Raw genomic sequence first — 24886 nt, 5'->3', positions numbered from 1 at the left:
CACCACAGACAGACAGACAGACAGACAGACAGACAGACAGACAGACAGACAGACAGACAGACAGACAGACAGACAGACAGACAGACAGACAGACAGACACACACACACTCCGCCCCCGCAGGTGGGCTGAATGTAATTTCTTAATGCGGGGCGCGCGCGCCATAATCGGCGTGGTGCCCCGAGGCCCGAATTGGAACATCGCGAGCGTTCTGGCGTCTCTCTCGCACTCACGGGGCGCGCCGCGTTGCCGCACGGGGTGCGAGAGAGACAGAGCGAGCTGCGTGGGCGGCCCGTCGCCTTCCATTCGATTCGGCACGCCCACGCCAGGGCTTTTAATCGACTCCGGGGCGGACCGCGCCGCTGCTATGCGGTCAAGCGTGTCCAGTCAAACGATCCTTGTGTTTCAATTTTGGAGAGATGCTATTAAGTAATGCACAGTGGGCCAGAAGACCGGTGGAGGCGGTCGAAATCCCAGACGCGTGTTGAGCTCCAGAGTCGCTAAATGGGACTCGAACCGAACGTGTGACCCCACCAATGGATTCCTCGTTCGGAGAGCAATCCATTGGTGGGGTCACACGTTCGGTTCGAGTCCCATTTAGCGACTCTGGAGCTCAAAGCGCGTCCGGGATTTTGACCGCCTCCCTTCTGGCGAATCCGCTGCGGCCGCTCACCTTGAACAGGGAGTGCTTGTTGTTGCGCTGGCCCAGCCACAGCTGCAGCTGCGGCCGGTCGAAGGTGGTGTCCGGCGGCGCGATGAGCAGTCGCCGGTACAGCGGGTGGCAGTCGACGAGCAGCTGGAGCTGCGCCCCGGACACGGACAGCGCCACGGAGTGCCACTCGCCGTCCGCCAGGCGGTACGGGAACGTCTCCACGCGGACGCCGCCGGCACTGCCGCCAGCGCCCTGGCCCGGCCCGGCCCCGCCCGCGGAGCCCGCCGAGTCCGGCGTCAGGCCGTCCAGGCCGTCCAGGCCGTCCTCCCCCACGACCGGCATGGAGTAGTGCAGCCTGATCTCGTCCTTGCGCCCGCTGGACTGAAGTTCCAGGTACCTGCAGAAGGGTTGCACAGTCACACGCCACCGCACTGGGAAACCACCGTCGCTAAATGGAACTCGAACCGACCGTGTGACCCCACCAATGGATTGCTCTCCGAACGAGGAATCCATTGGTGGGGTCACACGTTCGGTTCGAGTCCTGTTTAGCGACTCTGGAGCTCAAAACGCGTCTAGAGTTTCGGCCGCCTCCGCCGGTCTTCTGGCCCACTGCGCGTACCTATTGAAGCCGTGCGAGAAGGACAGGATGCTCCCCGAGTTGGCCTCCTCCTGCCGCAGCACGGCCGCCATGGTGAACTCCGTGTTGTCTCGCAGCAGGTCCACTGCTTTCTGGTACTCAGCCGGCGGCAGTCTAAGATCCCTGTAGTCCCCTGCAAAGACGCCATTTCGTTCACACAGAGGTCGTCCACTTACTGAGCACCTTACACGCACAGTGGGCCAGAAGAGCGGCGCTGGCGGCCAGAACTGTAGACGCGTTTTGAGCTCCAGAGTCGCTAAGCAGGACTCGAACCGAGCGTGTGGCCCCACCAATGGATTGCTCTCCGAACGAGGAATCCATTGGTGGGGTCACACGTTCGGTTCGAGTCCCATTTAGCGACTCTGGAGCTCAAAACGCGTCTGGAGTTCTGGCCGCCGGCGCCGGTCTTCTGGCGCACTGTGCGACAGCGAGCCGGCTTGTCGACGGCTCGCCGACGGCTTGCCTTGTAAGTAGAAAGCAGGCTTGTGGCGCTGGGGCCCGCTGGCCAGACTGACTCCCGCCCTGGTGGTGTTGCGCAGCTGCAGCGACTCCAGCAGATCGATGGCAGTGGCCGAGGATGCTGCAACAGAAAGAGCAGGGATTAGTACACTGTAAAAAATTCCGTACTCTTGTACGGAAATGGTACAGAAAAATAAAAGTGCGGAGGTACGGAGAAAAGTACGGAACGTTCCGTAGTTGGCAAGTACGGACGGTCCAGGCAAATTATTGACCAGACATGTTCCGTACTTTTTCCGTACTTTTTTCTCACAGTGTAAAGCGATAACGGAAAGACCCAATACACAGTGGGCCAGAAGGGACTCCCGCGCCTATCTCAATGCATTGGAGCGCATTGGAGAATTCGTTCTCGACGCTTTGACTTGAAGCGGAAAGTCTTCAAGCTGTACGCCTGAATGAAGCGTACACTGCGATTCAGTTTCACCAGTGCAGGAGCGCATTGGAGAATTCACTCTCGACGCTTTGACTTGAAGCGGAAAGTCTTCAAGCTGTACGCCTTAATGAAGCGTACACTGCGATTCAGTTTCACCAGTGCAGGAGCGCAGGGATCTTTCTGCCTCCTCCTCCCAACGGAGCCGAAAATTGAAGAAAATATCGGGAAACTTCCCCGCGCCAAAGAGGCGGGAAATGTTCCAAATTCATGTGGCGAATCGTTCTCCGAGGAATTCGCTGCACCACCCCGGGCCCCGGGCCGCGGGGGCTCCGCTTGCAGTGCTTGCAGTACTTGCAGTGGGGGAGCATGACGGGGAGCCCTCCAGGAAATGACCCTCCTGGACCTCGCCAGGCCTCGGGCCGCACCTTCCCCGGGGGCGTATCAACACCGAACCGGCGGCAGTGGCGGGGGGGTAGGGGGGGGGAGGGGGAGGGGGGAGGGGAGGGGAGGGGGGGGAGGGGAGGGGAGGGGAGGGGGAGTGGAGGGGGAGGGGAGGGAGGGGAAGGGGAGGGGAGAGGGGGGGAGGGGAGGGGAGAGGGAGGGGGGGGAGGGGAGGGGGAGGGGCGCGAACACGAGACATGCATTCCATTTGTCCCTAAAGCGAGGGTAGCCTCGGCCAAGGCCCCGGCCCGCTCCAGCCGCGGCTAGCCGGCCCCAGCAGACTGATTCCGCGCACGCACGGCGCCTCGTCGCTCTGTCTCTCTCGCACCTGCACGGAACGCCCCAGGAGTGCGAGAGAGACAGAGCGACGAACGCTCTGCAGCCTGCGGAGTGCGCGGAGTCTCCGCGGCAGGTACCCTGGCCGCCGTGGCCCCTCCGGGACGATTCCGGACGGTGGTTCTGTCTCACTCGCACCCACGGGGCGTCCCGTAGGGGTGCGAGAGAGACAGAGCGACGAAAGCAGTGCCCAGCCTGCAGTGGAGTGGACTTTACGGCCGCGGAGGACTGCCAAATGGCTTTCGCCACCAAACGAGCACGACGACGACGGTCAGTGTCGGGATACTTTGTGGCGCGGCGGGGGCGCACAGTGGGCCAGAAGACCGGTGGAGGCGGCCGAAACACTAGACGCGTTTTGAGCTCCAGAGTCGCTAAATGGGACTCGAACCGAACGTGTGACCCACCAATGGATTCCACGTTCGGACAGCAATCCATTGGTGGGGTCACACGTTCGGTTCGAGTCCCATTTAGCGACTCTGGAGCTCAAAACGCGTCTAGAGTTTCGGCCGCCTGCACCGGTCTTCTGGCCCACTGTGGGAGTGGGAGACAGAGACGGCGCGACGAAACCATACAGTTCGGAATCAGCCTGCAGGCCTGCTGCAGGGCCTTGGAGGCAGGGCGCGGAGCCGTGCAGCACTGTTGTCCTTTTCGCGTGTCGACACCTCGGGGGCGGAGGGGTGGAGAGGGAGAGGGGAAGGGGAGGGGGAGAGCTAGGGAGGGGGAGGGGGTGGAAGAGGGGACGCTCCAGACGAAAACATAAATAAGGGCGCATGATTTGTTTCCTCCCCATCATCATCCCCCGCGTTGCGCCGAGCTGCGCCCTGCGGCAGCACACTGGCAGCACGGCCGGGGCCGAGGCTGTCTCTCTCGCACCTGCAGGCTGCAGGGGACGCCCCAATGAGTGCGAGAGAGACAGAGCGACGAAAACGACTCTCGGAATGAGTCCGCTGCACTGCAATGCCCTGAAGGCCGGGAAGGGAAGGGAAGGCCGGCCGGGCATGGCAGCACCCCTTCCGGAGTGTGTCAGCCCCTGTTTCCCCCCAATATCGCTTCCGCGGAAGTTGTCTGACTGGAGCGTGACGAAAACACACACACAGGGAGAGAGAGACAGAGAGAGAGAGAGAGAAGAGAGAGAGAGAGAGAGAGAGAGAGAGAGAGAGAGAGAGAGAGAGGTGTACGCGCGTGCTCCCGCACGCACACGCTTGCACACACTCACACTCATACGCGCAGAGGCGAGACGCGTGCGCTCCGGAGGACTTTTGTCGCCCCGCAGCTTCGCTTCTCCGCTGCACAGTGGGCCAGAAGACCGGTGGAGGTGGCCAAAACTCTAGACGCGATTTGAGCTCCAGAGTCGCTAAATGGGACTCGAACCGAACGTGTGACCCCACCAATGGATTGCTCTCCGAACGAGGAACCCATTGATGGGGTTACACGTTCGGTTCGAGTCCCATTCAGCGACTCTGGAGCTCAAAACGCGTCTAGAGTTTATTGGCTGCCTCCACCGGTCTTCTGGCCCACTGTGCGCTGCTTCGCCGCTTGGATGCTTATTGAAAGCCGTAAATCCGTTATTGGCCGACCGGGGAGAATGTTGCAGAGGGCTTCATCTTTTTCCGCGTACGCGCGTTGCGATGCCGACGGTGCCGAAGCGATGCGGAGACCGCTTTGCCGCTTTGGCGCGTCCCGCGAACTGCCGGGCGTCTCTCTCTCTCTCTCTCTCTCTCTCTCTCTCTCTCTCTCTCTCACCACACCCTTGGGGCTCTCCGTAAGGGTGCGAGAGAGACAGAGCGACAAACCGATACTCCGAATCGCTCCGCTGTCTGTCGCCCCGAATCCTCGATCCCCGACGCGGCACGCGGAGATGGCATCTCTTCTCCGTCACACTGTGAAAAATTTTGGCCGTCTTTGATGTCAATGCTAATGTCCCTCGCAAGAACGTCACCAATAACAAGTTTGATGACATTTTTGTCAGGCCCCATGCAAAATAAATTTTAAAGGAGCTTTGGGATGAAAAGTCATAAATTTGGTATAAAATGCATCTTGTGATGAAATTATCATTTTTTCATCATTTGTAAAATTGAAAAATTTTCATGAAAAGTTAAAGCCTACGTGAAATAGCCCCTTTTGGAAAAAGCCAACGGGGAAAAAGAACCGAAGAAAATTCACACCACATTTGCCACAATTGCGATTTTACTGAAAAACGGTGCAAATAAAAGGGGGCCTTCCTTCCCCTTTCCGCTTTCCCCCGGGGCGGTTTTTGCCCACAACCGGGGAAACCCGGGGGAAACCCGGGGAAAAACGCCCGGCTTCCTTCCCCTTTCGTTTTCCCCCCCTTTTTCCTCCCCCCCCCCCCCCCCCCCTCCTCTCCTTCTTTTCTCCTCTCTCTCTCTCTCTCTCTCTCTCTCCTCTCTCTCTCTTGCACTAAAATGGGATGCTCCACGAGTGCGAGAGAGACAAAGCGACGAAACCGACTCCGCGAGACCGAGGTTGGCTACCCGCGAAAGAGCGAAAGGTAGGATGGGTTCTTTGCCCTTTCGTCTGCCTCTGACTCGCTCTCGCTCTGACTTTGGCCGTCCAGGCGGTTTCACTTCGCGTCTCTGGAGGGCAGTGACATTTTCCGTTTCCCTTCGTTGTGGAAAAGGCGCGCCCGGCTCGCCCATTCCAGAGGAACGCGTTTACTCGCGGGTATTTTTGCGAGCTGACGGTGCGCAGCACAGTGGGCCAGAAGACCGGTGGAGGCGGCCGAAATTCTAGACGCGTTTTGAGCTTTAGAGTCGCTAAGCAGAACTCGAACCGAACGTGTGACCCCACCAATGGGTCCCTCGTTCGGAGAGCAGTCCATTGGTGGGCTCACACGTTCGGTTCGAGTCCTATTTAGCGACTCTGGAGCTCAAAACGCGTCTAGAGTTTTGGCCGCCTCCACCGGCCTTCTGGCCCACCACTGTGCGCAGATGACAGAGTGCACCACCCGGCCCCCCTTCTGGGACACGTTTCAATTTTTGTCGGCCTAAGTCAATCAGTGCTCCCTGCGGTCCTCGCGGTCCTCGTTACGGAAGGGGAGAGAGAGAGAGAGAGAGAGCGTGTGCGAGGGTGCGGTGGTCTCCGTGTCATTCGATTACCCTCGTCGCATTCATGGGGCTCATAATGAAGCTATTTGGGGCGGGGGAGCGGAGCCAGGGCTCCGCAACCCCCAACCCCGCCGGTCCCGGGCGGAGCGCCATCGTCGCTCTCTCTCGCACTCGCCGGGTGACCCGCTGGGGTGCGAGAGAGACAGAGGGGCGTCGGCCTGCGAGGCGCCGCACAAGTGCACCCGGATCATTAAAGGACATTCTCTCTTTAAGGGGGCAGTCTCGTCCCGGGGGTCAAAATTTTCGAATTTTTTATTGCTAAAATAATGGTTTGGGCCCCAACCCAAGGAAAATTGGCTCTTTTTTAACGAAACCTTGTGGGGCCCCGTTCCTTCCCAAAAACCATTTTACGGGGCCTGGCAAAAACCGTAGGTTTTTGGGCCCAAAAAACGTCCAAGACCACCCTTTTACACGAAGCAGAAAGTAAATCACTCTTCCAATCAGACAGGAAACACTTGTTTGTTGCCACTATCAAAATGGCAACCTTCTCATTTTAATCAGTACCAATTTTTAAATCAATTTTTCCCGCACTATTTTTTTTAGCGGTGTCCTTATTCCACTCGTCCCGCCGTCCCCTCCAGCGCGAGGCAGCCAGAGGCCTCGCTTAAGAAGTATTATCTCTCATACATGAGCGCATATAGCCCCGCGCCCCGCTAGCCCCGCCCGACGCGATACATCAGTTCAATTCCTCTTTTCTGTCGCTCCCTTCCAGGCAGCCCCCCCACCCCCGGCATCCCCCCCCGGGCCCCCGGCAGCCCTGCAGGCAGGGCGCTAAGAGGCGCCAAAATATGAATAACGGGATTATTGTTTCCATCGCCTCGGGCACAACGAGAGATCAGGGGGACAGACAGACAGACAGACAGACAGACAGACAGACAGACAGACAGACAGACAGACAGACAGACAGACAGACAGACAGACAGACAGACAGACGGACAGGCAGACGCAACACAGTCAGGCCCAGAAAACATTTGCGACTTTGCCTCGTGGAACGAAAAGCAAGAAATTCCGAAAAAAAACTGCGCCCATTTTTTGTTGGTAAAGTGACCCTTCCCTGTTGGAAATTTGGGCAAGGTCCTCGCTAACTGCGCGGTGCGTGAAGTAGGGTAATTAATGAATCACTTGTCGGTGGGAGTTAATTGAGACAAACTACGCGGCTGCGTGTATTTTTTCTGTCCCTTTTTTTCCGGCGTGCTTTGGAAGGGTAGCGGCAGGCGACCAAATAGGAAGCACAGTGGGCCAGAGGACCGGCGCCGGCGGCCAAAACTTTAGACGCGTTTCGAGCTCCAGAGTCGCTAAACGGGACTCGAACCGAACGTGTGACCCCACCAATGGATTCCTCGTTCGGCGTTCGGAAAGCAATCCATTGGTGGGGTCACACGTTCAGTTCGAGTCCCGTTTAGCGACTCTGGAGCTCGAAACGCGTGCGGGTCTTCTGGCCCACTGTGGGAGGGGGCGGGGGCAGGCCATGGCTCAGGCGGCGATTACGCCACGGCGGTTCGCCATCGGCCCTTGTAATCAAGTCTGATTAATCGTCTGATTAATCGTCTGATTAATCGTCTGATTAATCGTCCGGCAGAACCCTTCCGGCGGCCCGGTTATTTAACCGAGCCCAACAAAAGGGCAGCCCGCGCCGGGAATCGAACCCTGCACCTTTCACCCCGCCAACCGCGACCCTACCACCTCGGCCAAAGCGGCGGCGCCGCGACAGAGACATTTTTGAGACGTATTAGGCCGGGCGGGGCGCGGTTCCAGCACCTGATGCAAGGCACACGTCTGTTTGTGTTTGCTGTGACCATTACCTTGGACGGAGATAAAGGCAGCAGGAACAAGAGGGGAAGGGGGGGAGGGGAGGGGGAGGGTAGGGGGAGGGGAGGGGGAGGGGAGGGGAGGGGAGGGGAGAGGAGGGGAGGGGGAAAGCGATACGACAGGTGGGAAACGCAAACACCACTGGAAAGGGTCGACAGAAAGGCTTGTCAACAGCGCGTTTATGCTCCGGCTTGTCAGCGGCCTCATTCAGCACACCGTCAATAAATCAGATTCTGAGGCCGTGCACAAAACACGCCACGATTTCAGTGTAGGGCCACTATACCACAGTAGGCGAGAAGACCGGTGGAAGCGGTCAAAATGCTTCACGCGTTTCGAGCTCTAGAGTCGCTACATGGGACTCGAACCCAACGTGTGACCCCACCAATGGATTGCTCTCCGAACGAGCAATCCATTGGTGGGGTCACACGTTCGATTCGAGTCCTATTTAGCAACTCTGGAGCTCAAAACGCGTCTAGAATGGAACGACCCTTTTCGCGAAGGGTCGACCGGAACGGGGTCGAAGTTAGACTCGCCCGGCCGAGTACAGTGCAAGGGCAGACCCTTGGGCGGGGCGGGGCGGGGGGAGGGGGTATTGGCCGCCACCCAAAAGTTGCCCTCAACCACTCGCAGAATATTCTTTTTAATATTAAACTAATGCGAGCCAAGTAAGCTGATGCCGCTCGGCGTTGGAGGACGATCACTTCACTGAGTCACAGAGACCTGCAAAGTGCGGCATGTATTATGCATTGCCAGCGTCCGAGCAGAAGGGGCACTGCAAACAATAAATGGCTTCCTAAATAATAAAACAAGTCATTCGTCGTTTTGAGCAGAAACCGTAATTTTGCGTGGGCGACGCGGATGCGGGGGTAAAGTTAAGAAAGAAATTGGGCCAAAACTATGGCCGCGTTTTCAAGATCCACAGTCGCTATACAGGACTCAACCCGGACGTGTTGCCCACCAATGGATTCCTTATTCGGAGAGCGATCCATTGGTGGGGTCACACGTTCGGTTCGAGTCCCATTTAGCGACTCTGGAGCTCAAAACGCGTCCGGGATTTTGAGCGCCTCCTCCGGTCTTCTGGCCCACTGTGGGATGGATCAAAGTCCAGAGGGGTGTACTTTTGCCCTGCACTTATCTTCCCCAACTTACCCCTTAGCAGTGTCTCCGTTACGGAGTGCCGCACTGTGCTTGTCGCACGCTCCGCCAAACTCAGAAATTTCAGGCGGCGGCCGATAAGATCGTTAAGATAAGTGGCATCGCATCGGGAGGCGGCCCGGCCGTGGCAGACTGGTTCCGAGAGTCGTTTTCGTCGCTCTGTCTCTCTCGCACTCACGGGGCGTCCCGTGTAGGTGCGCGAGGGAGACAGAGCGACGAAAACGACTCTCGGAACCAGTCTGCCACGGCCTACGCCCCACAGTGGGCCAGAAGACCGGTGGAGGCGGACACAACTCTAGACGCGTTTTGAGCTCCAGAGTCGCTAAACAGGACTCGAACCGAACGTGTGACCCCACCAATAGATTCCTCGTTCGGAGAGCAATCCATTGGTGGGGTCACACGTTCGGTTCAAGTCCCATTTAGCGACTCCGGGTGTCTAGAATTTTGACCGCCTCCACCGGTCTTCTGGCCCACTGTGCGCCCTCCTCTCAAACACGAGGGAACGCGGGGCGGCGGCCCGCAAGTTGCAGTTAGCAACACCAGCCGCGCCTCATTCCGGTGGATCGCTCCGTCTCTCTCGCACTCATGGGGCGTCCCGCACGGGTGCGAGAGAGACGGAGGATTGCTTCCCAACCAGGCGCCAGCGGGCAGAAAGATGGTATCTGTGCCATCTGGTAGGTAAATCCCAGCTTCCCAGCAGCCTAGCCTCGCGGAAGGGGCTGCCGGGGCTGCGGTCCTGCAGTGGGGGTGCGGCAAGGCGAGCACGGCAAGCAAGCACGCGTTTCAAGATTTTCGTTATGATCTGGTTCAGTGTGCTGCACCCTTTCTCGCCGCAGCCCGCGCGCGCAGCGAAGCTCCTCCCTCTCCTCCTCCTCCTCCTCCTCCTCCTCCTCCTCCTCCTCCTCCTCCTCCTCCTCCTCTCCCTCCCCCCCTCTTCATCCTTCTTTTTCTTTTCCTCGTCCTCCTCCTCGTCCTCGTCGTCCTCCTCCTCCTCGTCCTTCTCGTCCTCCTCGTCCTCCTCGTCCTCCTCGTCCTCCTCGTCTTCTCATCTCCCTCGTCTTCCTCTTCGTCCTCGTCCTCCTCGTCCTCCTCGTCCTCCTCCACCTCCTCGTCCTCCTCGTCCTCCTCGACCTCCTCGTCCTCCTCCACCTCCTCGTCCTCCTCCACCTCATCCTCCTCGTCCTTCTCCTCCTGCCCCTCCCCTTGCTCTCCCTGCTTCTTGTGCGGTCAAAGTGTGCAGTAGTTCGACAAATGGGCGGGGGATCGGAGGCGAATGCGGAAAGAGTCGTCTCTGTTGCACTCACGGGGGTCCCGCAGCGGAGAGAGAGAGAGAGAGAGAGAGAGAGAGAGAGAGAGAGAGAGAGAGAGAGAGAGAGAGAGAGAGAGAGAGAGAGAGAGAGAGAGAGAGAGAGAGAGAGAGAGAGAGAGAGAGAGAGAGAGCGGCGAGACGAGACGCCTGGCAGCCGCGTGACAGCTGAAATCTCTCTCCGCTTGCTTCGCTTGCTCCGCCTCCCTCACCCACTTTGCAGGACATGATGGAGGGGAGCTCCCCGCCCCTCTGGCCGGGCCGGGCCGGGCTGGGCCCTGCACTGCACCCACGTGGTCTGGTCCCCGGTTTGTTGACATCGGCCCGGCCACCCCCTTGGTGCCACGCTGCCCCTGGCCGGGATGCCCCGTGCCGCCCGTCGCGCACAGTGGGCCAGAGAACCGGTGGAGGCGGCCGAAACACCCGACGCGTTTTGAGCTCCAGAGTCGCTAAATGGGACTCGATCCGAACGTGTGACCCAACCAATGGATTGCTCTCCGAACGTGGAATCTATTGGTGGGGTCACACGCTCGGTTCGAGTCCCGTTTAGCGACTCTGGAGCTCAAAACGCGCCTGGAGTTTCGGCCGCCTCCACCGGTCTTCTGGCCCACTGTGCCCCGCCGGCTTCCTGGTGACAAACGAGAGGCACGACGAGGCGGCGGGGCTGCCGTAGGCTGCTGTGGACGTGACTGGGACCAGGCCAGACAGGGGCCCCCGTCTCTCTCTCTCTCTCTCTCTCTCTCTCTCTCTCTCTCTCTCTCTCTCTCTCTCTCTCTCTCCCTCTCTCCCCCCTCTCTTTCTCTCTCTCTCTCTCCCCCCTCTCTCTCGGCGCGAGTTTCCGGAAATCGGGATTATCCGGCGATCGGCGCGGCAAAGTTGAGTGGCGGTAAATGGGGGGCGGGGCTCCTCACACGTCGGACAAAGGAGGCGCCGCTCTGTCTCTCTCGCAGTCGTGAGGCGCCCCGTGCCCCCGTGCAGGTGCGAGAGAGACAGAGACACTGCCAAAGGGGGAGCCGGGCGCCAATTCGCGGCTAATCCATCTTGACGGCCGAGTTCGGCCCCATTGTGGGCTGCAGTCCGCTCTGATGAAGGCGTCGCTCTGTCTCTCTCGCACCCCTGCGGCCCTGCGGGACATCCCAATGAGTGCGACAAAGAAAGCCTCTGGCCGCGACGGCTGTCAGCAAGTTTCCCTTCTTTCGGGCTGAGCCAGCGAGCTCGGTGAGCGGCCAACCCGTGTCACACCCGGGCCGTTGGCCAAAACTCTAGACGCGTTTTGAGCTCCAGAGTCGCTAAACAGGACTCGAACCGAACGTGTGACCCCACCAATGGATTCCTCGTTCGGAGAGCAATCCATTGGTGGGGTCACACGCTCGGTTCGAGTCCCCTTTTGCGACTGAGGAGCTCAAAACGCGTCCGGGTTTTTGGCCGCCTCCGCTGGTCTTCTGGCCCACTGTGTGTCGCACACTCGAAGTTGCACAGTGTAAAGTTGGAGGTCAGTGGGCTAGCCCGGGCTAGCCTCGCTGCAGAGGCCTGCAGGGCGCAACCCTTCACATTCAGGGCCTCTTTTACGGGCATCTCCCGGCCCGTTACAAGCAAGCCCCGTCCCGTAAAACGTAATTTATACAGCGCTTTTGGCTTCAGGGCCTAAAAGTCACTGCACGAGTTACCTCTCTCACGGCTCCGTGAAAAAAAAACAAGTAGGAAAATGAAAAAAAAAAAAACAAGGATAGAAACAATTTGTCTTTGAACTGAAAATTTGAAAAAAGGAATGTGTCCTTTTATCCATTTGTTCTGGTCCTGCAAGAGCAATGGAGATTCCTTCGGGTTCAGGCGCAGCAAGCAAAACATGGTTATGAGAATCCATTGTATTACCGTGTGAAATCGATTCGAGTCCCATTGAAAGAGGCAGAACACTCTAAATATTGTACAGTGGAGTCTCCATAATGGTGAAAATGTTCCATATTACGGTGGTGCAGCTGCCTTCGTACCATTGAGAATTCGTTGTAAGCTTACCTTATTGATATTTTGACGAATTCCGATGGTATTATGGAGAAAATCCCCACCATACTATGTTGGTGCAGCCTTTCACCGTAAGACATTTACAGTGAACAGACGCGGGCACCTACACTGGTGGGCCAAAGTGTGCCACTGTGTGCGTCGTGTGCGTCATTGGAACGAATCCAGACGCAAACACCGCAAGTGGGAGTGAGACGGACGATCGATTCGGCGAAACCGCGACCGACAGCAAAACCCACTCCCTAATAGTGTAGTGACGCGCGTTGTGGTAATCGCGCGTGGCACCGCATGCCATCGGAATCGCACGAAAAAAGAAACAGAGACAGAAAAAGCGGGTGGCGGGCGTTGCCAGGGATCGATCCCGGGCGGCGGCGTGGGAAAATAATTTAGTTTCATCAGGTTTGCTAGTTATCATTTTGGTCAGTTTTCAGTTTCACCAGTTATCGGTTTCGTCAGTTACACCAATGGATTCCTCGTGCGGAGGGCAATCCATTGGTGGGGTCACACGTTCGGTTCGAGTCCCATTTAGCGACTCTGGAGCTCAAAACGCGTCTGGAGTTTCTTCCGCCTCCACCGGTCTTCTGGCCCACTGTGCGGCGGACGCCGCCCGGCTGCTATGCAGCGAGCGTGCGCGCGCGTCGGCCGCGCTGCCTATCCTCCGATTGTAAGGCGCTGAGCCGCCGGTAGCGGTGGCCGGACAGACGGGCAGACAGACAGACAGACAGACAGACAGACAGACAGACAGACAGGCAGACAGACAGACAGGCAGACAGACAGACAGACAGACAGGGGCGTGTGATATCTCCGGCTAATGCCGTTACGCCTTTTTCTGTGCCAAAGGGGTGACTTTGCGGCGGGCCTGCTTCTCCTCGTCGGGTCCGCCACTTCTGGGAATTGAATCGGACCATAGTCGACGATAGCGCGTCCAGCGCGGAGACGCCCGCCAAAGCTAGTTTTTCTGCGAGTTTCGAAAAAAAAGGAAGGAATTTGTAAAAAAAGGAGGATGGCCTAAGCGTTCGGTCATTGAGAGGGTTTTTTGTGGCAGTGTACTCGCGTCGTCTAATCTCAATCTCGGCCATGATCGAGTGTAATCAACAATATTGAAGTGGATGGAGGAGAAGGGGGAGGGAAGGAGAGGGCGCACAGTGGGCCAGAAGACCAGTGGAGGCGGACAAAACTCAGACGTGTTTTGAGCTCCAGAGTCGCTAAATGGGACTCGAACCGAGCGTGTGACCCCACCAATGGATTGCTCGTTGGGAGAGCAATCCATTGGTGGGGTCACACGTTCGGTTTGAGACTCATCCAGCGACTCTAGAGCTAAAAACCCGTCCGAGTTTTGGCCACCTCCACCGGTCTTCTGGCCCACTGTGGGAGGGGAAGGAGAGTGCGGGGGCGATCCCCTCCGCAAGGAAGGGCTTCGTATCCAAACAGACGCACAAATTAATTTCAACACTTCCCTAATTGCACCCTCATGACGACACACAGGGAGGGACAGTCCCTGTAAAAAGCAGATAGGGCGTGCAAATCAAACAAGGCTTGATATTTAAATTAGCCGAAATCCTCATCCGGCCCCCTAACCCTTCCTCGCGAGGACCCTCCCCAGCGGACTGATTCCGAGAGCGTCGTTTTCATCGCTCTGTCTCTATCGCACTCATGTGCCGTCCCGTATAGGTGCGAGAGAGAGTGACGTAAAAGACTCTCGGAATCTGTCTGCAGGGCAGAACGCAATTAAAACTTGAACAAGAGTGCAAATAGCCTGACAGTGCCCATTGTTGTGTGGCATTTCGCAAGCGTCGAGCTGCTTTCAAATTAAGTTCGACCTGCTTTTTGTACTGTTTGAGAATACTGTTTTCAAGTGCTGCGAGAGGGATGATCCACCAGCGAAGGGCGAAAAAGGTGTCCACTCGTTTGGATGACCCTGTCCGGCGGGGAGACAGTGCCCCTCACTAATGCAGACCCATCGACCAGAGACGGGGCATGAGCTTGCTCCTACACAGTGGCCCAGAAGACCGGTGGAGGCGGCCAAAACTCTAGACGCGTTTTGAGCTCCAGTCACCAAAGGGACAGAGCGGGTGTCCTCACCAACGGATACCTCGTTAGGAGAACAATTTTTTTTTTGAGCCAGTAATATTTTCTTTGTAAAGTTAACGTACGCTCAAAATACTTTTCGGAGCAGAGTTTAAATCGGTCTTAGGGAGTGAGTTGAGGTTGAGAGAAAAGTCTCAGTAACCGGCCAGGCAGCCAGCCGACCGCTCGCCTAGAGATCAACGACTCATGAAATAAACCGGAGGCCTGAGCGACCATCCCCCTCTCTCTCCCCTCCCCCCCCCCCCCCCCTTTTTTTTTTTTCTCCCCCCTTCCTTTTTCATCTTCTCTCCCTTCGCCCCTTCCCCCCCTCCTTTTCCCCCCCCTACTCTCCTTCTTTCTCTCCCCCTCTCCCCCCCCTTCCCCCCCTTTCCCTTTTTCCCCCCCCTCCCCCCCCCCCCCCCCTTTTTTCCCCCTCCCCTCCCCCCCCTTTCTCCCCCCTCCCCCCTTTCCCCTCCCCCCCCCCTCCCTCCCCCCCCCTCCCCCCCCTCCCCCCCTCCCCTCCCCCCCCACATCATCTTGTGGGGGGAGCGCGCCGTTTGAACGGGGGTGGTCTGGAGGGCGCCCGGGAAACGACGCTCACTGAGACTCAAAAAAACGTCCCCCGGGGGGGGCCCGGGGCCGCCTAGGGCCCAGCCCCGCCACTGTCGGCTGGTAATTTGTTTCATTTGCTGTGTGGCGAAAGCGGCGGGGGGGGGGGGGCGGGGGGGGGGGCCGGGGAAGGGGGGGGGGGGGGAGGGGGGGGGGAAACCAAGGCCGGGAATTTCCCAGGAGATGTCGCTTTTGTTTGTTTCCCGAGCGTATACCGTTTAGGTACACTATAAATCGCGTTAGGCCAAGCGTAGGATGTTGTCCTACAGTTTTCGATCATATACCATTCTCTTTGTGGTTAAATTCGCATCTTCCTGACTTTGGCCGTCTTGGATATGATGCCTGGTTCGGCCGCTATGAGTGAAAAAGTGTCGATTTTGCCTCACAGACCCCACTTTGGACCCCCCCCCCCCCCCGGGGGGGGGAAGGGGGGCCGGGAAAAGGGTTCAGCTTTTTAAGATATCTTAAAATACTTTGCCCGTGACCAGTTTTTTGACCCCCAAATTTTTACTCCACCCCCATTCCTCGTCCTAAGAGCAATCCATTGGTGGGGTCACACGTTCAGTTCGAGTCCCATTTAGCGGCACTGAAGCTCAAAACGCGTCTAGAGTTTTGGCCGCCTCCACCGGTCTTCTGGCCCACTGTGCGTCGGCGGTCCAGACTTCCGGTTTCCCACCTGCCAGGCCCACGCCTTGCCACGCCGCTGCGAGCGTCATCGGGCCAAATTAATTGTGTTTTGTATTTCCGCCGGAAATGTATGGGCCTTACATTTTGCATTGTGCGCGCGCGCGGGCGGGGGCGGTTCGCCGCCGCCGCTGGCTTTCCCGAATAAGAAGTCGCCGCGTCGCTCCGTCTCCCTCGCACCCGCACGGAGCGCGCGGAACGCCCCGTGAGTGCGACAGAGACAGAGCGAGGCGGCGAGGCGGGGCGCTGCACAGTGGGCCAGAAGACCGGTGGAGGCGGCCAAAACTCTAGACGCGTTTTGAGCTCCAGAGTCGCTAAATGGGACTTGAACCGACCGTGTGACCCCGCCAATGGATTGCTCTCCGAACGAGGAATCCATTGGTGGGGTCACTCGTTCGGTTCGAGTCCTGCTTAGTGACTCGGGAGCTCAGAACGCGTCTAGAGTTTTGGCCGCCTCCACCGGCCTTCTGGCCCACTGTGCGCTGCGGCGGGCACAATCGGCTTTCGGTTTAATAGGCATCACCCGCTCTGTGTTCAGCGATAAATTAATTACCGAGACAGCTTTGCGGGAAGGGGAAGGGGAAGGGGGGAGTTTTGCGGTTGGCGGCCGCCTGGTAGCCGCCGGCTGGTTTCGCAAATTGGCGCCCGCTTTAGTGCGGCGGCAGTGCTAATGTGCGTGTGTGGCTGTGACGAATTTGTCCAGAAAAAGAGAGAAAAAGAGGGGGAGGGAGAGAGAGAGAGAGAGAGAGAGAGAGAGAGAGAGAGAGAGAGAGAGAGAGAGAGAGAGAGAGAGAGAGAGAGACAGACAGACAGAGACAGACAGACAGACAGACAGACAGACAGACAGACAGACAAACAGACAGACAGACAGACAGACAGACAGGCAGGCAGGCAGGCAGATTAAAAGAATGAGAAAGAGACAGAGAAAACGAATAAGAGGCAAAGAATGATATCATCATGGAGCGAATTGGCAGACTGATTGAGAGCAGCGGGGTCGTGAAAGCCGTTTTCGGAGCCGTTACCGGATCTCGCAGTGTAGTGGCGAAGCCATGCCACCAGGAGGTGCAATCATCTTTCCGAATTTGACACGCACCGCTCGCAGTTCATCAAGTGCAGCGGCCTCTACCTGCTGCTGCTGCCACGGCGGGGAGGGGGCAGGGGGAGGGAGAAATTGACTCACCCACCACACCACGTCACTTCGGGTAGCGTTTTGAAACCTCTCTCTCTCCCTCCCACGGTCGGGCCCTGGCGGTCCCCTCCCGGACTCGGGCAAGGCGGGGCAAGGTGCCTCGCGACATGTGTGCGTGTTCAGTCAAGCGCGAGGTTAGTAGTGGAAGGTGCGCTACTGTACACAGCGGAAAAAGCGCCCCCCGAAAGTGATAGGCGTTTTTGTGTGTTTATCGATGGGTGGTGCACACACTGCACAGTGGGCCGCGGATAAAAACTCTAGACACGTTTTGAGGTCCACAGTCGCTAAACGGAACTCGAACCGAACGTGTGACCCCACCAATGGGTTGCTCTCCGAACGAGCAATCCATTGGTGGGGTCACACGTTCGGTTCGAGTCCTGTTTCGACTCTGGAGCTCAAAACGTGTCTAAAGTTTTGGCCGCCACCACCGGTCTTCTGGCCCACTGCGCACAAGTCTAACATTGGCCACAGCATCGTGCTTGTGCTGCAGGCTGATTCCAAACAACGGGTTCGTCGCTCTCTCTCTCTTCTCTCTCTCTCTCTCTCTCTCTCTCTCTCTCTCTCTCTCGCATGGGGCGCATCCATCCGTGTGCGAGAGAGACAGACGCTGGGAGATGCCCTCCCCGTCGCCCCCTCGCTGGCCTGGAAGGGTTGGGTGAGGCTGTGTGTTGTGTGCACGGGCGCGCCGATGTGTGTGTTTGTGTGTATGTGTATGTGATGTGTATGTGTGTGGGCTGAGGTTAGGCGCCCGTTTTGAATATTTCATTGGCGCGTGACGGTGCTGCGAATAGCAGGCCGCAGACCTCGTTCTGCCAATAGTGGTTTTTCACCGCTGCGCCCCGCAGAATGCGTGTGTGCGTCTGTGTGAGTGTAAGTGTGCACTACACACGCGCGCACACGCGGAACAAGCAACAAATTGCCATGATTTTCGTTCCTCCGGATGCAATAAAAAACGAAGCAGGAAAAAAAAAGCAACTCGAGTGCGATGCAATGTATGCATATTGATAAGACGTCGCGGGAGAGGTGACTGATGGACGCAACTGCTGCGTCCTCTCTCTCTCTCTCTCTCTCTCTCTCTCTCTCTCTCTCTCTCGCTCTCTCTCTCTCTCTCTCTCTCTCTCTCTCTCTCTCTCTATCTTTCTCTCTCTCTCTATCTTTCTCTCTCTCTTTCTCCCTCTCTCTCTCTCCCCCTCCCTCTCTCTCTCTCTCTCTCTCTCTCTCTCCCTCTCTCTCTCTCTGGCCTGGCACCGCGTGGTGTAAGCCCCAGCAATGAGCAATGCAGCCATAGAAGGCGCCACCCCATCACACAGCGCGGCCGGCCCGCACCCTGTCCAACCCCACGGTGCCCTACGGCCGGCGAGTGTCGAGGCGGCGGGCCCCACAGCTGCTGCATCAGCTGCTCGACCACTCGAGTCGAATTAAAACCCGTTTCGAGAGTCTCGAAGTCGCCGCCGGCGGCGGCGGCGGCACGAGCCAGACCTTCATCTTTCTTCATTCTTTCCGCAAGGGAACGACAACGACACACAGTGGGCCAGAAGACCGGTGCAGGCGGCCCAAAACTCTGGACGCGTTTTGAGCTCCAGAGTCGCTAAATAGGACTCGAACCGAACGTGTGACCCCACCAATGGATTGCTCTCCGAACGAGGAATCCATTGGTGGGGTCACACGTTCGGTTCGAGTCCCATTTAGCGACTCTGGAGCTCAGAACGCGACCGGGATTTTGACCGCCCCCACCGGTCTTCTGGCCCACTGTGCGGTACCCGGCCGTACCCGCTACGGGGCGGCTGCACTGCACTGCACTCGGTGTAGCCGAAGGCTAATTGAAGAGAAACCAGAAGGCGGGGAGAGGGGGGGTTCACAGGTGAGTGGAGAGCGAAGGAGCAGGGGGTGGGGGTGGAGGTGGGGGGGGGGGGCGTGTGGGAAAGCCGTGAAGTGGCGTGTGCGTTAGCCCGGAACGGCAGCAGATCGCTCCCCTCGAAAAAGGAGGAATATTGCTCCGCGCGCGCCGAGCTCGTGCGGCTGCACCCGACCCCCCCCCCCCCCCCCGCCACGTCTTCCCCCCTCCCCTTCCTCTCACGTTTTTTTTGACGCATCGCTCGCATTGATGTCCTCATGACGCGCGAACCGTCACCCACCTGACGGACTGACACCCCCCCCCCCCTTTTTCCCCTTTCTCCTAAACGGGCTTCTCCAGGAGATGCAGCAGGGGGAAGGGCTGGGCCGCCACAGGCCGGCCAGGCGGACACTGACACGCCGCGGCATTTGGTAGCAGCACGCGCCGCACAGTGGGCCAGAAGACCGGTGCACTCTAAATGTTCTACAGTGAAGATTCTCCATATTATGGTGAAAATGTTCCATATTATGGTGGTGCAGCTGACTTCGTAACATACCATTGAGAATTCACTGTACCTTATAGAGACTTTGACGAATTTCGTTGGTATTATGGAGAAAATCTCCACCATATTATGTTGGTGCAGCCTTTCACCGTAAGACATTTACTGTGTGGAGACGGACAAAACTCCAGACGCGTTTTGAGCTCCAGAGTTGCTAAACAGGACTGGAACGGAACGTGTGACCCCACCAATGGATTCCTCGTTCGGAGAGCATATCAATGACCGGCCGCGGAGAGGAGATAATGGGAACGAGTCGCTTGAGAGCAGTGTAGGACAGGCAAGATAAGACGGCTCAGTTTTTCTTCTAAAACGCCCGATCTCCTTACACCGCCCCGCCTCACTCTGCCCCGCCTCGCCTACCCCCCCTCCCCCCCCCCCCCCCCCCGCGCACTCCAGACCCCCAGCCGCCCCTCTGTTGACCGAGCCCGCGTGCCGCGTGTGTGCTGTGGGGACACTGTGGGGACTGGGCGACAAAAACTCACTGTATCTGCGCGCGTCGTCTGCGGCAGTTACACGAAACGCGCCTTCCTTCTCCTTCTCCGCCTCGCGGCGCCAAAATTCCTCGTTCCTCACCGGTCGCTTGATTTATCAAGTCGTTCGCGGGGCGAAACTTCCGCCGCCGACATTCCGGAGAGAAAGAGGCGCGAAAAACAATTCGGCGCTGCCAACCCACAGTGGGCCAGAAGGCCGGTGGAGGCGGACAAAACTCCAGACGCATTTTGAGCTCCAGAGTCGCTAAATGGGACTCGAACCGAACGTGTGACCCCACCAATGGATTGCTCTCCGAACGAGGAATCCATTGGTGGGGTCACACGTTCGGTTCGAGTCCTGGTTAGCGACTCTGGAGCTCAAAACGCGTCTGAAGTTCTGGCCGCCTCCACCGGCCTTCTGGCCCACTGTGGAGAATAGGTAAGTGACGTTGCCAGTGAAACAACACCCGGAAGGGGAGGCCGTCGGCAGGATGTGCGTACGGAGTACGGACCTGAGAGCTTCATCAGGGGAGCCTCTGCACCCCAGAACGCCCCCTGTCTCCCGTCTCTGTTGCTCCCGTTGCAATGGCTCGGGTACGACAGAGACTAGCAGTGGCGTCTTCGAACGCGGCCCGGGGAGGCACCCCGCCCCTGCCTGCCTCGCTGCATTCCTGGGGGGCTGTGTGGCCGCGCTGGAGGAATACGAATGTAGCAGCGCTCTCTCTCTCTCTCTCTCTCTCTCTCTCTCTCTCTCTCGCTCTCTCTCTCTCTCTCTCTCTCTCTCCAGGGGGAGTGGAGTGTTACGCCGATTTCCACTACTAACGAACGACGCCCAGCCGAAAAGCCACTCCGGCCAAAGAGGAAAAGCGAGGGTCTGTGTTTTGCTGCACGCGTCCGGAGTGCTTTTTCGTCTAGCTAGCTGGCCCACTGGATGTCTAGCAGACTGATTCCGAGTCGCTCTGTCTCTATCGCACCTGTGCGGGACACCCCATGAGCGCGAGAGAGACAGAGTCTGCTGGAGCGCGCCATCGCCTGCCTCCAGGAATCTCCCGGCGCACGCAGTGAGCCAGGAAACCGCGCAGGTGGCCAAAACTCTAGACGCGTTTTGAGCTCCAAAGTCACTAATTGGGAGTCGAACCGAACGCGTGACCCCACCAATGGAATGCTCTCCGAACGAGGAATCCATTGGTGGGGTCACACGTTCGTTTCGAGTCCCATTTAACGACTCTGGAGCTCAAAACGCGTCCGCGGGGTTTTGATCGCCTGCATCGGTCTTCTGGCCCACTGTGCGGCGTCCCTTGTGGGGGTTGAGGGAGCAGGTGGTCCCCCCACCCCAACCCTTCCCCCAACCTCAATCCGCGCCACCGCAGCAGGGCCACCAACTTGGGCGTTAAATCGCAGCCCAACACTCAATTAACAGTTCCGCCGCCAGTGCCGCCACCCTACCCGCACCAACTGTGGCGAAAGTCTGGATGATTGTCTGCCGTGCACTGCCGCGGCGGGTGAGAGGGGGGGGGGGGGGGGGGTAGGACTACTTCCAATCACTTCCCGACCAGAAAAGCCCCAAAGTGGAGCAAAGTTATTTCGAAGGGGGATGCGGGAACCTCCCTCCCGACGCCATTTTGTACAAGGCGGTTTTGCAAAGACCCTCAAAACGCGCATCTTGTCAGGAAAAATCGGGAAAAGTAAAGCATTTTATTTTCAGGAGTTTTTAGACGAGCATGGCATGAGCTCATCTAAGCGGTTCATTATGGTGGTTCATTGGGTTTACAAAGCAGAAAACCCCAATCCCTAACCTAATTTGTTAATAACTAGTTGAAATATTGTCACTATAGATTTGGCAATGCAAATGTACAAATACTATGACCATAGATATGGACAATAAAAGTGCATAAACATTTAGTGAGTACAATTGTCAGGGTTTCCGTCGAAGTTTTGGTTTGGTTTTGCCCAGTGTTTCGGCTGTCCGACCGGTGGCGGTGCAGCGCGGTGCGGGACCGGCTTGTCTTTTTACAACCACCCGGCTGAGGTTACAGCCTTGCTGCCCCCGCGCGCCGTGCTGCCGCGACCACCCTCCCCGGCCTTTGCTGACCATGCACAGTGGGCCAGAAGACCGGTGGAGGCGGCCAAAACTCGAGACGCGTTTTGAGCTCCAGAGTCGCTAAATAGGACTCGAACCGAACGTGCGACCCCACCAATGGACTGCTCTCCGAACGAGGAATCCATTGGTGGGGTCACACGTTCGGTTCGAGTCCCATTTAGCGACTCTGGAGCTCAAAACGCGTCTAGAGTTTTGGCCGCCTCCACCGGTCTTCTGACCCACTGTGCCATGCCGGCTCGCTTCGCATACCCGCTGCCGTTTCCACGAAAACCGAGGAAAAACACCCCTCCTCGTTCGCCTCCGATTCCGACCCCGGCGGCCCAAAAGGCCGAAAGGTTCGTGCCCGCCGCCGCCGGTACTCGAACCCAGGCCGGCCGGTGCCGCGTTCCAGAAACGGGCATTTGCTTTACAAATTCGGCGCGACCCTGGCGGGCCTGAAGGGCCTGAAGGGCCTAAGGCACGGTGAGCGAGAGAGAGAGAGAGAGAGAGAGAGAGAGAGAGAGAGAGAGAGAGAGAGAGAGAGAGAGAGAGAGAGAGAGAGAGAGAGAGAGAGAGAGAGAGAGAGAGAGAGAGAGGGAGAGAGAGAGAGAGAGAGAGCGGTTCGAACGTGGCGCCGCGAAGCCGGCCGGCGTCCCGTTTGTTTGGCCGGTCGCCGCTGGTTGCCATGGCGACCTCTATGGCGACCCGGCGGCATGCCGGCGGCGAGGCGAACCGGCGGTGCAGCAGCGCCGGCAGCGCAGCCCCGCCGGCGCGGAGCGTTGCGAAGCACGCCCTGCAGTGCACACCCTTGCCGACACTTGGCGGTGTAGCACCTGCAGCACTGTCACCCAGTCACCCTCTGGCGGCGCGGTACACTGCGAGAAAAGATCACCGTAAATCCTGTACTGATTACTCCAGACTTCACCGTACTTTTTTTAACAGGCAATGCCGTCGTTTTTTTACAGGCAATACCGTACTTTTTTTTACAGGAAACGCCGTACTTTTTTTACATGGAATCCCGTACATTTTCCCCCGGCAATCCCGTACTTTTAATACCTATCAAAAACTGCTATAATTTTGTTCAGTCGATTGACCCTCTTTTTCCAAGTTCCTGATGTACGCAACTGCTGAAGTCGGACTCCTGGACCCCTCTTCCGACCACTCGTTGGAAAGGTCTTGACGAGACCTATTGAAAGGTGCAATAAAAATTTTCAGTCGGTCGACCCCCTTTTTTCAAGATCCTGATGTGGACACTTCTTGGAAGCGGCCTTTGTTGGGACCAGATCTGGTCTTTCCTACGGCATGGACTGTACGGAAGAACGGTAACTACTGTTAAAAGACTACGGAATATTTTGTAAAACAAGTACGGTAAATACTGTAGACTGTACGGAGGATACTGGTTTTTGAAGTACGGTAAAGTTTGGCAAAAAAATTATCCAGGATTTACCGTCATTTTTTCTCAGAGTGTAGACCCTTCCCATACCCCACCTCCGACCCCTTCGCGCACCCCCGGCGTTCAGCGGGCCCTTCTGACCCACTCCAACCCGCTCCAACCTCTCAGCTGCTCAACCGCCTGCCGGTCATAACCACAATGTGGTTGACTATTGCACAGCGGGCCGGAAGACCGGTGGAGGCGGCTGAAACTCTCGACGCGTTTTGAGCTCCAGAGTCGCTAAATGGGACTTGAACCGAACGTGTGACTCCACCAGTAGATTCCTCGTTCGGAGAGCAATCCATTGGTGGGGTCACACGTTCAGTTCGAGTCCTGTTCAGCGACTCTGGAGCTCAAAACGCGTCTAGAATTGACCGCCTCCACCGGTCTTCCGGCCCGCTGTGCGTGGGTGGCCCAGCCTGTCGCGTGCCGTGCGCCGCCACTGCAATTTCGCACACGTCGGACGCGGCGAAAGCGGCGAACGCCAATCACAGTGCCGTCGCTACACTGGTGTACGCGTCGCTACACTGTCCACGTGGCGGCCTTCTTATTGCACACGTGGGAGGGCGGGGAATTGATTGGCCCGGCTCAGACTGGCTGCTCTGCCTGGCTGCCTGGCAGTGGCGTGGCGCCGGTGGGGGTGGGTAGGGTACAGTACCAGGCGGTGATGTTCCTCTCCGTTTACTTTCGCTTTTTCCGTCCACTTCCGGTTATTTACGCAATTTCCGGTTATTGGCGGTTATTTTCGCGTACTTCCGGTCACTCCCGTTTACTTCCGGTCACTCCCGTTTACCTCCGGTCACTCCCGTTTACTTCCGGTCACTTCCGGTCGGTTCTGTTGACTTCCGGCCGTTTACTTCCGGTTATTGCCGGATACTTCCGTGTACTTTCGGTCACTTCCGTTTATTCCCGATCACTTTCTCGCATCCGTTCAGTGCTGGTTACTTCCGGTTATTGCCGGACTTTCGTGTACTTCCGTTTCACTTCCGGTTTACTTCCGGTTACTCTCGTTTACTTCCAGTCACTTACGTCGGTTCTGTTTACTTCCGGCCGCTTACTTCCGGTTATTGCCGGATACTTTCGCGTACATCCGTTTCACTTCCGGTCTACTTCCGGTTACTCACCACAGACGCAGACGAGCAACGTGGCCAGCACTGCGAGCATCCCGCGGTTGCCTCCGGCGTTGCCTTCGGGGGCGGTGCGGGCGGTGCGGGCGGTGCGGTGCGGGCGGCGCCGTGGCCAGGATGGCCCCCCAGCCCGCCCCCGTGGCCCTGGCGCCCCCCGAGGCCCCCAAGGCCCTCCTGGTGGCGGCCCTCGTGGCCCCCAAGCCCCGGCGGGCCCGCGCTCCAGGCTGGCGGCGGGGGCCCAGCCCCTCTAGCGGGGCTGACAGGGCCGGGGTCGCGACGACCGCGTGCTCCAGGTGCTCCGCGTGCGGGCGCGGGGCCTGGCCGAGGGCCTGGCGCGGGGGCGGGGCCCCGGCCAGGGGCGGGTCCGGGCGGAGGCGCGGTCGGGGCGCGGGCCGGGCCGCCTAGTCCGCATGCTGTCCGGTGTGCCCGCACCCCCGTGCGGGGCGTGGAGCCTGCAGCCCCCGGCAGCGT

General features: G+C 58.1%; 1 protein-coding gene across 1 annotated transcript in view; it reads right to left on the bottom strand.

Moving 5' to 3' along the window:
- The window catches only part of LOC117648664 (protein kinase C-binding protein NELL1-like), a 39027-nt gene extending 14518 nt beyond the window's left edge, over positions 1-24509 (bottom strand). Inside the window, exons 1-4 of the mRNA XM_034391316.1 lie at positions 24413-24509; positions 1751-1867; positions 1270-1420; positions 672-1047 (exon numbers count right to left, since the gene is read on the bottom strand). Coding sequence (XP_034247207.1) covers positions 672-1047; positions 1270-1420; positions 1751-1867; positions 24413-24452 — 684 coding nt within the window. The 5' untranslated portion in view covers positions 24453-24509. The remainder of the gene's footprint in view (positions 1-671; positions 1048-1269; positions 1421-1750; positions 1868-24412) is intronic.
- Between the last annotated feature and the right edge of the window lie 377 nt (positions 24510-24886).

Source organism: Thrips palmi, unplaced genomic scaffold (genome assembly GCF_012932325.1).
Source record: "Thrips palmi isolate BJ-2018 unplaced genomic scaffold, TpBJ-2018v1 HiC_scaffold_3, whole genome shotgun sequence".
In the NCBI taxonomy this organism is placed as follows: domain Eukaryota; kingdom Metazoa; phylum Arthropoda; class Insecta; order Thysanoptera; family Thripidae; genus Thrips; species Thrips palmi.
This window is presented reverse-complemented; position numbering and strand designations above follow the sequence as displayed.